Below are 12,459 nucleotides of genomic sequence, written 5' to 3'. Positions count from 1 at the left end.
GTTTGAGTTTGAGTCAAAGCAGAGAAGCGACGTGTCTCATCCAGCAGGACAGTTTAGGTCAAATAGGCCGAACCCACCGGGCCTCGCGCTCCATCAGCCAAATGGAACCGCGGCCGCCGGTCGTCCTGACGCCTGTGCTCAAACGCTGATGAACCATGGCAACGGTGTTTCTGCGTCGCGCCTGCTGCTCCAGGTGGTCCCAGGAGCAACCGTCCCTCCAGCAGAGTCCACTGGTGTCGGGCCGCGATGGCAGAGGCCTCGCTGACGGGTGAGGGCCTTTCTTTCCTGCCGCTCCCTTGCTTTAGACGGGTCTGACTTTAACGGCGGGTTTCTGTGTCTTCAGTCGTTGCAGCTGCTGCTCTGCTGCTGCTGAATGTGCAGCTCAGCCGTTCGTGCGATGAGGAAGGACCCGTCTTGATCTGCACCAGCCTCCCACCATGTGAGAACCTGTCTTTGCTCCACACGTTCTGATCAGCAGCGTAGGTACAGGTGGAGGAGACGCAGGTCTGAGGTCCAACACTAGGTGGCAGCAAAGCAAGCGCACCGGGCGTCTTTAATAGATTGAGTATTGCTTCATATGCGTTTCAGACTTCAGACCTGGTTATTCGACGCTGATGATGTACCTCAGAGACGCTGGGGACATTAACGCCACCGTGTTTGGCAGCAGCAACCTCAGCTCTGTGAGCAGGCTGGTGATGAACAGCGCTGGAGTCACGGCCATCGCCGACGGCGCCTTCGGCTCCCTGCGCGGCCTCACGCGCCTCAGTTTGAACGACAACGCCCTGAAGCGGGTCAGCCCGCGCTGGTTCGGCCGTCCTGACGTCCTCACGGAGCTCAACCTCACAGGAAACCGGGTGGAGGCTGTGGACGAGTCGATGCTCGCCGGCCTCAACCTCACGAAGCTCAGTCTGAATAACAACAGAATTGCAGCCGTGGCCCCCGACACGTTCAGCTCCCTCGCCTGCTTGGCTGAGTTGGACCTGTCTGACAACAGGTTGACCCGGCTCTCGCCTCAGGTCTTCGGGTCCGCGAGGGTCAGGCTTCACAGGAACCCGTGGGACTGTACGTGTGAGGCTGAGGACTCGGTGGCCTTCCTCACAGGTTGGTGAGTGTGAGACGAATCGACATCTGACGAACCTCCAGGAACTGAAAGCTTCCTCCGTCTTAGAGCTGTGGAGCAGATCTCTGCTGGACGCGCAGATGGAGGTGACCTGTGAGAGTCCTCCCCCTCTGAGGGGGAAACCTGTGTGGAGCGTGTCTGTGTGTGGGACTCAGACCCACACCTTCAGCACAGCCCCTGCGTCCGGCGGCACCGCTGCTGCTCCTCTTGGTTCGTAATCGCTGTCGATTTATTTAACGGCTCACTTTTAATGCCCAACGTGTGTTTATGACCCAGTAGGTAACAGGTTGTAAGATTTCTAGGAATATGTGACTGTTCCTGGATCGTCAGTGATGATGAACCTGTTTTAAAGCATCCTCCTCTGCAGCGGCAGCTTCTCCAACACGACCAGAGTCAGAGACAAAAACCTCTGTCGGACCCAAACCCACCGACACGGTCACAACAGTAACTGTAAAGACGAGTACGTGTGATCCTCATGTCTACATTTAATTAGCTATTAAACTGCTTTTGAGGGATAATGAGCGGACAGTAGTTAATGACTGCTAAACCTAACACACATCAACTCAAGTTCTGAATTTGACCCTCAGACACGAGTCTCTATGTTGTTCATCTTTTACTTTGCTTCAATGCTGACTGATTACTTCATCTTGGCTGCACAACCCGTTTGTGTTGTTTCCTCTTAGCGACTGATGCGACTCCGTCTCCACTGACAACTTCAGGAACCAGAACCTCCGTCCAGACCAAACCTTCTGACAACTCCTCACAGACACAAGTCACTGGTAGCTTTCATTCTTTTCAGAGTCACATTCTGACACGTATTTCACCTTCACTGATATTAAAGCTTCATGTTTGTGACCTCAGAACCGTCTTCACATCCCTGCTGCACTCTGGTCGTTGTCATGGGTGAGTTCAGTTTACTGTTAACTGACTGGCACATGACGTGGTCTAAAACGGCTCCTCTTCCTGCTGCAGCGATCCTCTGTGCGCTGCTGTCGGTGCTCGTCCTCCTGGTGGCGCTGCACAGGAGGAAACGCAGCAGTAAAGCAGTGCTGCCTGGTCGTCCACATGGAGACAGGAAGGAGGCTGAGGAAGGTGGAGCAGGGCCACTCCAGCTTCCAGGACACTCTGAGGCCACGGGGCCTTTTACTGGACCCAGAGCTAAGTCAGCTGGCGCTGTTCTCTTAAGGGCCTGCGTTTGTCCGTCAGGGAAAGATCATGTTGGGCAAAAAGAACCAGAAGCTCGTGACACAGACGCAGGAAGCCCAGCTGAAGGGAAGAACCTGCCAGTGAGTGAAGCTGGAGCTGATCCAGAAGCTCGACCAGAAGGTCTCACAGACCCTGAGGAACGAGCTGATTCTGGTGAAGAAACAGGTGAAAACACTGAGACGGTGCCCTACCTGAGCATCGGTACCAAGCCAGGCGACAGCAGCCAACTGTCCTCAGACGGCCGGGGTCAAAGGTCACTGAAGGGAAACGTCATGGGGAGGATCTCCACCTGGCCTCCCACTGCTGCTCAGTGGCAGGACAGGTGTAAGCTGGAGGAAGAGGAGGAGGAAGAGGAGGGGTCTGACGTCTGCACTGTTTGGACACAAAATAAAATGTTCAAGTTCTCAAGTGAAATCGAGGAGATGGTAAACAAAGTGGAGCCTGGTTCTGGTTGCGACTGGGCCCAAAAAGAAGGCGGGGAAACTGAGAAAAATCAAGCAACTCCCCCTACGAAGAGCAAGGCTCCGAACAGATGCTCTGAGTCCAGTTCAGTCAGCGAGGCTCACGTCGACGCGGCGCCGGAGGAGCGGACGGACGAGGACGCGGCCGCCGGGAGACGCACGGACGGACGACGGCAGCGCCGCGTCTGCAGAGCTGCAGACGATCCACCGAACGAGCCCAGTGTGAGCAGCGACGAGGCCGAACGGAGGCGTAGAGCAAAGGGAGCAGCTGCGAACCCACAGAGAGGAGGCTCAACAGCGCCCTCTGCTGGAGCCACGCACCAGTCCGCCTTCATGGACCTGCTGCATGAAGTGGTGCAGAACAACGGCCGCTGGACCCGAGAGCGGTGGAGGCAGATCCACGTCAACAGGCAGCGGCGCTAGAGCGGAGTGCCTTCACCTTTGCTGGTATTTAGCTCTAATTTAGTTTAAAGTTACAGTCAACTTCACGTAAAACAAAGCAAATATCTGATCGTTTGACATTTTCTGGAAACAATGTCACCTGAAGCATATTTCCCACACTGTCAGACTATTCCTGTGGTGGTGGGTAAATCATAGCGTCTTTATGAAATCAAAACTATTATTTCTCGTGTTGAGTGGAAATAAAGACCTCAAAGCGTTGGCTCTGGCTGCATGCAGCATATATTTGTTCATGTTTCATATGTGAACTCACTCCTCCATAATAAATAGTACAAAATGGATGGACCCCTTGACAATGACAGGACATAAGGTGGTGGTAAACAGCACACGTAGACTTCATGCACATTCCATTCATATAAATACAGTATAAAATATTGGCTCCAACTTGCAAGCAGCCGACTTGATTATGAGCCTCTCTACAACAGGACACGGCGCCCGGGTACAAAATGTCTGCTTCTGGGCGAGGCCGTGCATCCAAGCATGCGTTTGTTTCCGTGCCCCCGTGGTCTCAGCACAGACGGTGGACGTCTGAACCCAGGAAGACGTGAACGTTTTCGCCTCTCAGCTCTCCGGCCTGTAAACCGTCACCCACAGGGGTCGCTGAGCAACAGTCCACTTCCAAATGTTACCGTCGCACACAAAAAGGCAGATGGAGCCGTCACTGGACGTTCACTGGGACACGGAACACTGTGAGCTCAGTAGGACGACGACTGGCTGCCTTCGCCTCAGGAGTGGTTTCTACTGTCTGCAGTGGTCAGATTCATATTAAAGGGTCATGCTGTCAATGCTCTAGACATCCTGCAGAGCTTAGTGCAAAAATAGTTCAAGTCCTTTTTTTAACCTTTGATCACAGTAGACGACAAAATGGAAAGCAATGAATATATAAAGGTGCTATTTACAGTGATACAGCGATAAATACTGCAGAAGGACACACTCTGATCTGTACAATTTGAAAAAGATAGCACTTCATGTTCCGCTCAAGTATGCTCCGAATAACATCTGGAAAGAAATCAACATCTGTGCAAAACTATTCTGCTACCAGTTTAAGAGTTGTTAAACTGGAGATCAAACATCGGTTTTAGTGAAATACCTGACGTCACACGCGACAGTAACACAGATGCAGATGTTCGACACCTCTCTAAGCTTCAGACCAACGCGACACGTCTACAACAGCGCCTTCTAAACTCAAATTAACACATGTTTGATTAATGCTTACAGAGAATTATGCACAAACCAGACATGATGTGATTACTTCTACCCTTAAGGTGACTTTTGTAATACTCCCAGAGCCAATTAGTGGCTTTTTCACTGCTTCCATTAGTTTAGCTTTAATGTTAAGCTAAGCTACGAGAGTGGTGTCAAACATCTAACTCAATAGGTTAGTTGAAGATACAAAACAGCTTTAAACATGAAGCAACACAATAGAACAATGTTAGAAATAAGACTGAGCTCACAGCTACTGTCACTGCATGATGATAAACAGTAAATGTGGTTATGAAATAGTCTGATAAACATGGGGAAATTCATGTATTAGACATTTCCTCTGCTGCAGCTTTACAATATGTAACTTAATGTAAAAAATCCTCCTAGACATTTCTAGTCCAACGCAAACAGTACAGCAGACATGACAGTGACACTTAAATGTCAAATAATCATCAATTCACTTCAAGAAAACAATAGAAACATCAAAGTGCCACTACAGGAAGTACATCCACACAGAAGTAGAAAACATTGTGCTTTCAAAGAAAATGAGAATCTGGTCTGATATAAGTAAAAAAAAGCGGATAAATGAAATGAAGTGTGTGTTTTCTGGCTGGAATTCAAGCTTTGTGGTATCACACACGACAGACGGTTCAGACTCCGTTCAGGTTGAATCAGGCGTGGATGAAGTTTTGACTTTCACCCTTGAGCAAAACGTGTCGAGTGAAAGGTTCTAATGTGTACGTGCACAAATCCACCGACCGAGCGCAGGGTGGTGCGAGGGGGGCGGGGCTGATGATGAGGCACTCTTCATGCATCCTCCTGTAGCAGCTCAGTGGGAAACAGTCGGCCTCTCGTGACCATTGTTTTAGTCTGAGAGACGGATAACACACCGACAATGGACGGCCGCAGCCACGCCTTCATCTGTGCGAGGAAGGCTCTGTGGGCCCAGGTCGGGCTCGGAGGTTAAGGGTCAGGGTGTGGGACTGAAGGAGTTCAGAGGTGAGTCTCATCCCTCGTCTCTGTGCCAAAGTCTTGCTGGTTCCTGGTGTTGCAGCTCTGCCCCACCTGCGAGTCCTCCGGCATGTGAGCCAGTGGGTCGGACCGAATGATGTACCTGAAGACAAAGACAGCAGCGGAGAGACTGGGTTAGAGGCGCCGACACCTGGCAGTCGCAAGTAGAGCAGACAAAGTGTCCAGGTCAGAGGCAGCATGGCAGAGTGGAGCTTACACTATGTCGTTGAGCTCCAGCATGGTGTCAGGAGGAGGGTTGATGAGCACGTAGGACAGCGTGTTCTGGTGGTCGTTCATCTCGTCTGTGAGGAGGCACAAAGCGTTCAGCGCTGCTCTGGAGCCCTCCCCCGTCCTCCTCCATTATACAGTCCATTAGCCACAAATGGGCCTTCCTCTATTTTCAACCTCTGAGTGGGGACAGTCGCAGAGCCACAGGACGCGGCAGCTTCACTGATTACAGGACTGAGCGTCTACGTTGGCTGTAAACTGCAGATTTGCTCGGTGCAACGTGAAGGAGTTTAAAGGCAAAGAGCAAAGTTTCCTACTAAACATACCTCGGCTGTGGGACACTGCTGCTCTCTAGTGGGTGCTACCTATGTGATGGCAGCACTGTGTAGAAATGACCTAAACATGTTGTACTGCAGTTTATTACCAGCCTAATGCTACACATGTACATGCAGGACTAATTACCAACATTTACTGATCCAGCTCTAACTTGGCCGTAGGAATGGTTTGCTGTTATGTTTGTATGCAGGTGCTGAGTCATCTGTCGCTGGCTCCTACAGTACGTGATGAACGAAGAGAGGGAGAGGAGGGCACGTGTGTCTCCATGACAACCCACCTGCTTGTGGCCCTTTATAAAGCCAGGCGGGGTGGAAGAGAGAGAAGGGCTAACCGTTACTGACAGGGCACTTAGTGGAACAAGGGGAGGCCCATGCTGCACCCCATGCGCAGCGTCAGAAACAGAGCCAGCATGCAGGCAGCGTCCGCGGCTACGCAGCATCCCAGGTCCATCGCATTCCACACCGGAGCAACAGGCTGGTAAGGCCATGCCAAGGAACAACACTCACCCCACCCACCCAGGGACATGTGACACGCACAGACACGGGACATGCTCCAGCATCCGTCACACTGGACCAAACGCAGAGCGACTCGGACCAAAGTCGGAGGGGAGCAGAGCACATTGGGAGTGTGAAGTGGAAGGGGTGGACCTGCAGCTGGATCATCTGCTGACGATCACTCAGCAAATGTAAAGGCTTAGAGGTTATAAAAAAAGAGATGATTAGGGACTGTCCCTCTACCAGTGTATTAAATATTACTTATACCATGGTCACACAAAAACCTTCAGGGCTGTGAGAAACCATTGGGATACTGGTTTCATTGTTATGGCTCTGAAGTCCACTCAGACAAAGACCAGACAGACGTTTACTACGCAGCTACAGTGTAAATGACTTGTGTAGTGGAGTAATTAAAACATTCCCTTCACTGCCTAATGAGCAAACACCCCAGTCTGACCTCATTCCTATGACTATGATGTCAAAGCAGGAAGATTAAGACTAATGAATTAATTATGTCTGACAGTGTTACATGTTTCATGCTCCCACCAGCAAGTCCAGCTTTCAGCTAACTAGCTTTCACACACTCAGTGGCAGCAGGTGGCGTCACATCTGACAGGTGCTGGTGGGAGGTGGAAAAGATTAAAATCACTATAATAAATTAATTACTGTCAGAAATAATATAAATTAGCATTAATACCAGTTTGGCATAATATTCAGTCAGAGGTGCCGATTGTTCCAGATGATCAATTTCCACAAGCTGTGTAGCTTGTAGAAACCTGCTTATTAACAACGAGAGGTAAACAATATTAGGTGACTTTATTAAACCTTGTTTCAGTGGCCATGGTATAACTGGTAACATACACTTTGGGATGTTTTAACATGTGGAACAGACGGGTCAAAGGTCATGATCCTAGTCAGCTTCCATCCACAGACCTAATGCGCTTCGCTCCGCTCCTTAAGCCACACTCTGACGCCCTGCAGAACTCCAGCCATGTCTCGACGTCACCTCACAGGAGCACAATGCACAAAAGGCCGGACAGAGAGAGGGAGAGAGAGTAGAGCGAGAGAGATTGGCCGCTGACCTATCACTCATTCTGGCAGGAAATGCACACATGTACTGCACATACACACGCGCGCTCGCGCACACGCACACACACGCACTCATGCAGTGGAATTGCAACCAGCTAACCTGACGGCCTGGTTCCCTCTGTATACGGGTGCTCTGAAATGTCCTGCAACTCTAAGCAACGGTATTCACTGTTAACTTCAATGGCCTAATTTGTCCATCTGCAGTTCACCAAAATGAGACTGTTCATAACACATAAGGCAGAGAACAGAAAACAACATTCTCTACGTATTCAGAAATTCAGTGCACTAATAATTGGATGCTGGTGAAAGGACAACTCTCCTTTCTCAGGATGGATGTAACCACTCATGGTTGTAAGTGAGTTAGAAACACAATTTACCTTGCAAATATCCTAGATTTACTCGATTCATGACATCGCTCGCAGTGAGATTAGAAACATCCTCTAAAAGCCAAAAGTGGAAAAGACAGAGTCAGAGAGAGAAAGGTCAGAGGAGGAGCAGAAAACAAGAACAAGGGGAAAAAGATCAGGCAGGCTGCGAATGCATTGGCAGTTTTAAAACAAACTCCTAAAGTGAGAGCAATGCAGAGCAGCCATGCATCAGTGTGAGCACAGAATCACTTCCAAATTATTCCTGTCCCGCAGCAGTAATCCTTACTGACATTCATGCGTAAGAAGATCTTGAGCTTTTGGTGTTCTCCCTGAAATGTACGTAATTGACATGTTTACAAAGTACAACACATCTGGAGCATGATTCTGTTTTTGTTTTGAAGCGAGAAGCTGGGAGAGAAGAAGAAATGAGGAGGAGACAGAACAGAAGTGAGAGGACTGTGCAGCCGTGATCTGAAATGCAACTGAGACGAGAGCTCCTGCAGCTCCATGCATCACAGGTTGCTTGGTGGATGGGACCGTGGATATGCAGCGGTGATTCATGGCACATGGAGGAAGAGTTCAATGAGTGTGAAAGCCATGTAGTTTTCTGAAGGTTAATGGTGGAGTAATTTAATGTTAATGAGCCACAAAACCACAACTTAATTGGAAATGAGATGAGACAAAGTGAGTGGACCGAGTGGGTTTTTCAAATAGAGCTGATTTCATGGCAGAAATAATTTTCAAATAAGTCAGAAAAACCTCAACAGACAGATTGGAGTCAAAGAACCATGTTAATGAATTAAACGGCTACAAATGATATAAAGGAGCCGCTGCACAAACGTTAGCATAAAAAGTGACAGGTGGCAATAAAACAGATGGTTTTTCTACATGATTGTAATTAAAACGTTTAAAATGCTAATTGTTAACCTGTCCATTCCAGATCATCAAGCGTTTGAAATGACTTCATGAAATAAAAATATTTATATGCTAATTATTCACGTTTAACATTTGTTAAGCTCAGACTTAACACATTAAACTTGCTTCAGGTTTAACTTGGTCAAATTACATTGTTTTTGCTGTGAACTTAAGTGCTTAAAAACAAAAGAAAAAATATTAGAAACTTTAATTTGCATCCATACAGCCCAAATGCAGCCTAAATGTAACCAGGCTTTAATACTAGACCTAAAACTAGAAACAGACTTAAACACTGTGAATGGAGACCAAAACGCTGTAGTTATGCATCACCACGTCTCCAAACACTGCTCTGCTACTCACCGTAGCCGACGGTGGGCAGGCCCAGGTGCTTCATGCGGTTCTTGACCAGCTCAGACAGCTCCTGTCGCTCCGAGCGCTGGTAAAGGTTGAGCCTCTGCTGAGAGATGCGCTCGGCTCGGGTCGACGGTTTGACATTCTTCCTGCTCAGCCTGCGCGCCCACTGCATGCTCTTCTTCCTCAGCAGCGGGTGCTCTGACTGGTCGCTGGTGGTGGAGTTCCTGTGTGCAGTCCTCTCCTTCCAGGACTCTCCCCGCTGACGCTGCTCCTCGCCACGCTCCATGTTAACGGACACCTGAGACTGAGGCGGCAGGGTCACATTGTTGATGCAGGGAACATAAACAACATTTTCATCTAGATACAAAAGTAATTTAGTAGAATAAAATTGTGGTTTTATCTGTGCTTGCTTGAGGAGAGCCGACAGCTGAATTAAAAGCATCTTACCTGCGCGTGACTGTCCTTGCACTAAAACAGGACATGGACGTACAGACACCCAAAAGAAAGAGAGATGCAATGAAAGATTAAAGCATTCAAAGCAAACTAATGATTAAAAGCCCGACAGACAGCCCATAAAACCATAAATTCAAGCCGACACATTTTACTTGCATCAGTAAAATGAAAAATGGGGAAAAACTACACTGGAAAAAAACTAAACAAAAAGGTAAGTAAAAAGTAAACTAAATAAAGAGAGAGAGGAAAGGAACGACAGCAGGCAACCGAACCCAGAGCCAGCTTTCATTAACGTAGAACTTGCCTCCGAGGTTGAGAACATGTGTGACTCGGTGCGGTAGATCCCTATGGGGATCTCAGCGCTGGAGGAGCAAAGCTTCTGGAAGAGTCTGCCGTACGTCCTGATCCACAGGTCCTCCTCAGTGACCTTCATCTGAGGACCAACGTCGTCTGAGTCACTCAAACTCCACAATCAGTGAAGGAGCCTCTCTACTTACAACACACAGGTGCCCAGAGCCGGGTGTGGTGTCCAGGCCAAGAAGGAGCCTCGCAATAACGATCATGTAGTCCTTCACAAAAGACTGTGAGAGAGAAGGATGAGCATCAGACGAACATAAAACCACTGCAATAAAAAGTAATAGTTTAAAATGCTGCTGCGGTGATTCAGTGATTAGCTGCACTATTTAAGATGGATGAGATCCCTCACTGGCATGTGTGCATGACTTTGGGTTCATATTTATCCTGGGTTGTTCTGGTGCTGTGTCACAGTCCCAGTACCTGGTACAGCAGCGTGTCCAGCATGCTGATACTAAACACTCTGCCTGCAGCAAACGGCAGCCGGAACATGAAGGCCAGGTTGGAGCCCTTATCACGCTCTATCTGGAAAAAAGCAGCACAAGGTCTGAGTTACAAATCTATGCTCTGTTTACGCTATTGTTAAATAGATGTGTGCACAACTAAAAGGATAGAGTACGTGTAGGAGCAGTAGTGAGACAAGGCCAGGACGCCTCAGCATGAAGCCCCCTCCCCCCTTTGTCCACTCACCTTCTCCAGTTTGGAAAGAGCGAGTGAGTAACAGTCCTTGGCTCTGAACTGCATGAACCTCATGTTGGACGGGTGTGTGAGCTCAGTAATGATGCTGAGGCTGGGGAACAACCTGAGAACGGGGGGAGAGGGGGAGAGGAGGAGGGGAGTGTTGGTGGAGAGATGAAATGCTTTGAGCGACAGAGAAAAGCTGCTGTAGCGCTGATAAATGCTTTCAATTTCAGCTGTTAAATAAAAAAGAGCCATTTCTGAGCTTTGGCAACTTTCATTTGTCCTGGAAAATAAACTGATTCGCCATCGTGGCAACCTCCTTCCATCAGCTGATAAACAGCCACAGGAAAGCACTGGTACCTGAACATAGTCTGGACGTTGACGATGGTCTTGGCATCGGCCATGTAGTCCTCCTCCGCGCTCATGGTGCTCTCCTTGTCCACAACAACCAGGTTGTCAGCGTAGATGATCCCACACTGCAGCAGGTTGTCCAAGCTGCTCCGTGCAGAAAGCGCCATTAGTGACATGAAATCATCTATCGGTTCACACTTCTTTAAAACACAAATAATTTAGTTATAATCAAAAAACCTTACAGCTTTAATTCACAGGCTGATTCTAAATGCACAGTTGTCTTTTAATCAGAATATACAAGATGTGGTGTGTTTTTGCAGCTGTGATTAAAATAGACAACTGAGGTCAACACGTTTATTAGATGTGTTGATGCGATTAAAAAGGTTTGATAAGGAAAACGCATACTTATCAATAGTGCCAGCCATGAAGTAAACCATTGGAAAGCAGCAAATGGCCTCTAAGAAATGGTTGTCTGGCCTGCAGGAAACAGGGATCATTGCATGAGCATCCCACACTAATTAGCTTTGTAAAACCCCAGTGACATATTATCACTATGATAATTTCCTGAAATGTGCTTGTTGATGAGGGAAGGCAGATTTTTTTTTGAAGCTACGTTAACTGTTGGTTTATTAGGCAACAAGAGGGAAATATATATTAATGGATGTATCACGTAATGTACCGGTAAAGAATGTACTGTATTTAGTTGCTATAGAAACGCCTGAGGGCCATACTTCGATTAAAGCTCTGTCTAATCGTTTGTGTTTCTGCTGCTGTCAAGGTTTGGCTAAAGTTAATGAACCCTGCAGTGGGTTAGACTGAAGCTGTGGATCGCTGCCCCACACAGCAAATAAACAGCTTCGTTACACAAAGAGAATCATCTTTATAATCAAAGGCCACACTAACCACACTAACCAATACATGCACACACAGTACAAGGATTACGTACGGGTAGTCCAGCAGCAGCACTATGGGGTTGAGCTCCTTCCTGGGACGATAGTAAGCTCGCAGAGGGACAATGAAATTGTAGAGGCCGTTCCCCGCCATCTCTGCAGAAACTATAATCAGCTTATTCTTGAAGCCGTACGCCTTGGCATCTTCAAAGCTATTATGTGTACAACCCTGCAACAGATTCAGACAAAAGTGAGCATCAGTGTTTCTAAGCTAGCAGGCAGTAAACCCAGCAGGTATAAACTACAGCCTTAGCAAGCTGGCGTGTATGAAGTCACCTTGTCGAGGCGAAGGCAACAGAATGGAGCTTTCTGTGGTAGGAGGTGGCACAGGGTTGGAGAACTGCCGATGTAGGGCGAGTTCGGAGGGTAGCCCTTCACAAAACTGATGGAAAGCAAACAAGAAAACCCAGCTGTTATGTTTGTGCT

General features: G+C 48.2%; 2 protein-coding genes across 24 annotated transcripts in view; one reads left to right on the top strand and one right to left on the bottom strand.

The window, feature by feature from the left end:
* The first annotated feature begins 48 nt into the window (after nucleotides 1–48).
* LOC114861934 (SLIT and NTRK-like protein 5) lies at nucleotides 49–3,447 on the top strand. 2 transcript variants are annotated; one of them, XM_041072169.2, is made up of 8 exons: nucleotides 49–268; nucleotides 344–439; nucleotides 589–1,101; nucleotides 1,169–1,330; nucleotides 1,488–1,580; nucleotides 1,804–1,899; nucleotides 1,982–2,023; nucleotides 2,093–3,447. In XM_041072169.2, exons 1-8 carry the CDS (start codon nucleotides 247–249, stop codon nucleotides 3,208–3,210), a joined length of 2,142 nt encoding a protein of 713 aa, XP_040928103.1. In that variant the 5' UTR covers nucleotides 49–246; the 3' UTR covers nucleotides 3,211–3,447. The 2 variants fall into 2 exon arrangements, with proteins under 2 accessions (XP_040928103.1, XP_029017521.1); XM_029161688.3 differs by having other exon boundaries at nucleotides 1,473–1,580.
* A 3-nt stretch (nucleotides 3,448–3,450) lies between these two features.
* Nucleotides 3,451–12,459, bottom strand: part of kcnt1b (potassium sodium-activated channel subfamily T member 1b) — a 41,141-nt gene continuing 32,132 nt past the window's right edge. For 10 of the 22 annotated variants that reach the window (XM_029161682.3, XM_055511891.1, XM_055511893.1 and 7 more), the window contains 15 exons: nucleotides 12,310–12,415; nucleotides 12,030–12,202; nucleotides 11,489–11,560; nucleotides 11,093–11,227; nucleotides 10,742–10,853; nucleotides 10,475–10,576; nucleotides 10,195–10,278; nucleotides 10,002–10,130; nucleotides 9,692–9,712; nucleotides 9,251–9,548; nucleotides 7,985–8,047; nucleotides 7,708–7,758; nucleotides 6,302–6,313; nucleotides 5,678–5,762; nucleotides 3,451–5,563 (listed from right to left, as the gene is read on the bottom strand). In XM_029161682.3, the coding sequence (XP_029017515.1) occupies nucleotides 5,443–5,563; nucleotides 5,678–5,762; nucleotides 6,302–6,313; nucleotides 7,708–7,758; nucleotides 7,985–8,047; nucleotides 9,251–9,548; nucleotides 9,692–9,712; nucleotides 10,002–10,130; nucleotides 10,195–10,278; nucleotides 10,475–10,576; nucleotides 10,742–10,853; nucleotides 11,093–11,227; nucleotides 11,489–11,560; nucleotides 12,030–12,202; nucleotides 12,310–12,415 (1,564 nt within the window). In that variant the 3' untranslated portion in view covers nucleotides 3,451–5,442. Of the gene's footprint in view, nucleotides 5,564–5,677; nucleotides 5,763–6,301; nucleotides 6,314–7,707; nucleotides 7,827–7,984; nucleotides 8,305–9,250; nucleotides 9,549–9,691; nucleotides 9,713–10,001; nucleotides 10,131–10,194; nucleotides 10,279–10,474; nucleotides 10,577–10,741; nucleotides 10,854–11,092; nucleotides 11,228–11,488; nucleotides 11,561–12,029; nucleotides 12,203–12,309; nucleotides 12,416–12,459 lie in introns of those variants that run through there. The other 12 variants (XM_055511898.1, XM_055511899.1, XM_055511901.1 and 9 more) reach the window with 9 other exon arrangements.

Source organism: Betta splendens, chromosome 9, assembly GCF_900634795.4.
Source record: "Betta splendens chromosome 9, fBetSpl5.4, whole genome shotgun sequence".
Classification (NCBI taxonomy): Eukaryota; Metazoa; Chordata; class Actinopteri; order Anabantiformes; family Osphronemidae; genus Betta; species Betta splendens.
This window is presented reverse-complemented; position numbering and strand designations above follow the sequence as displayed.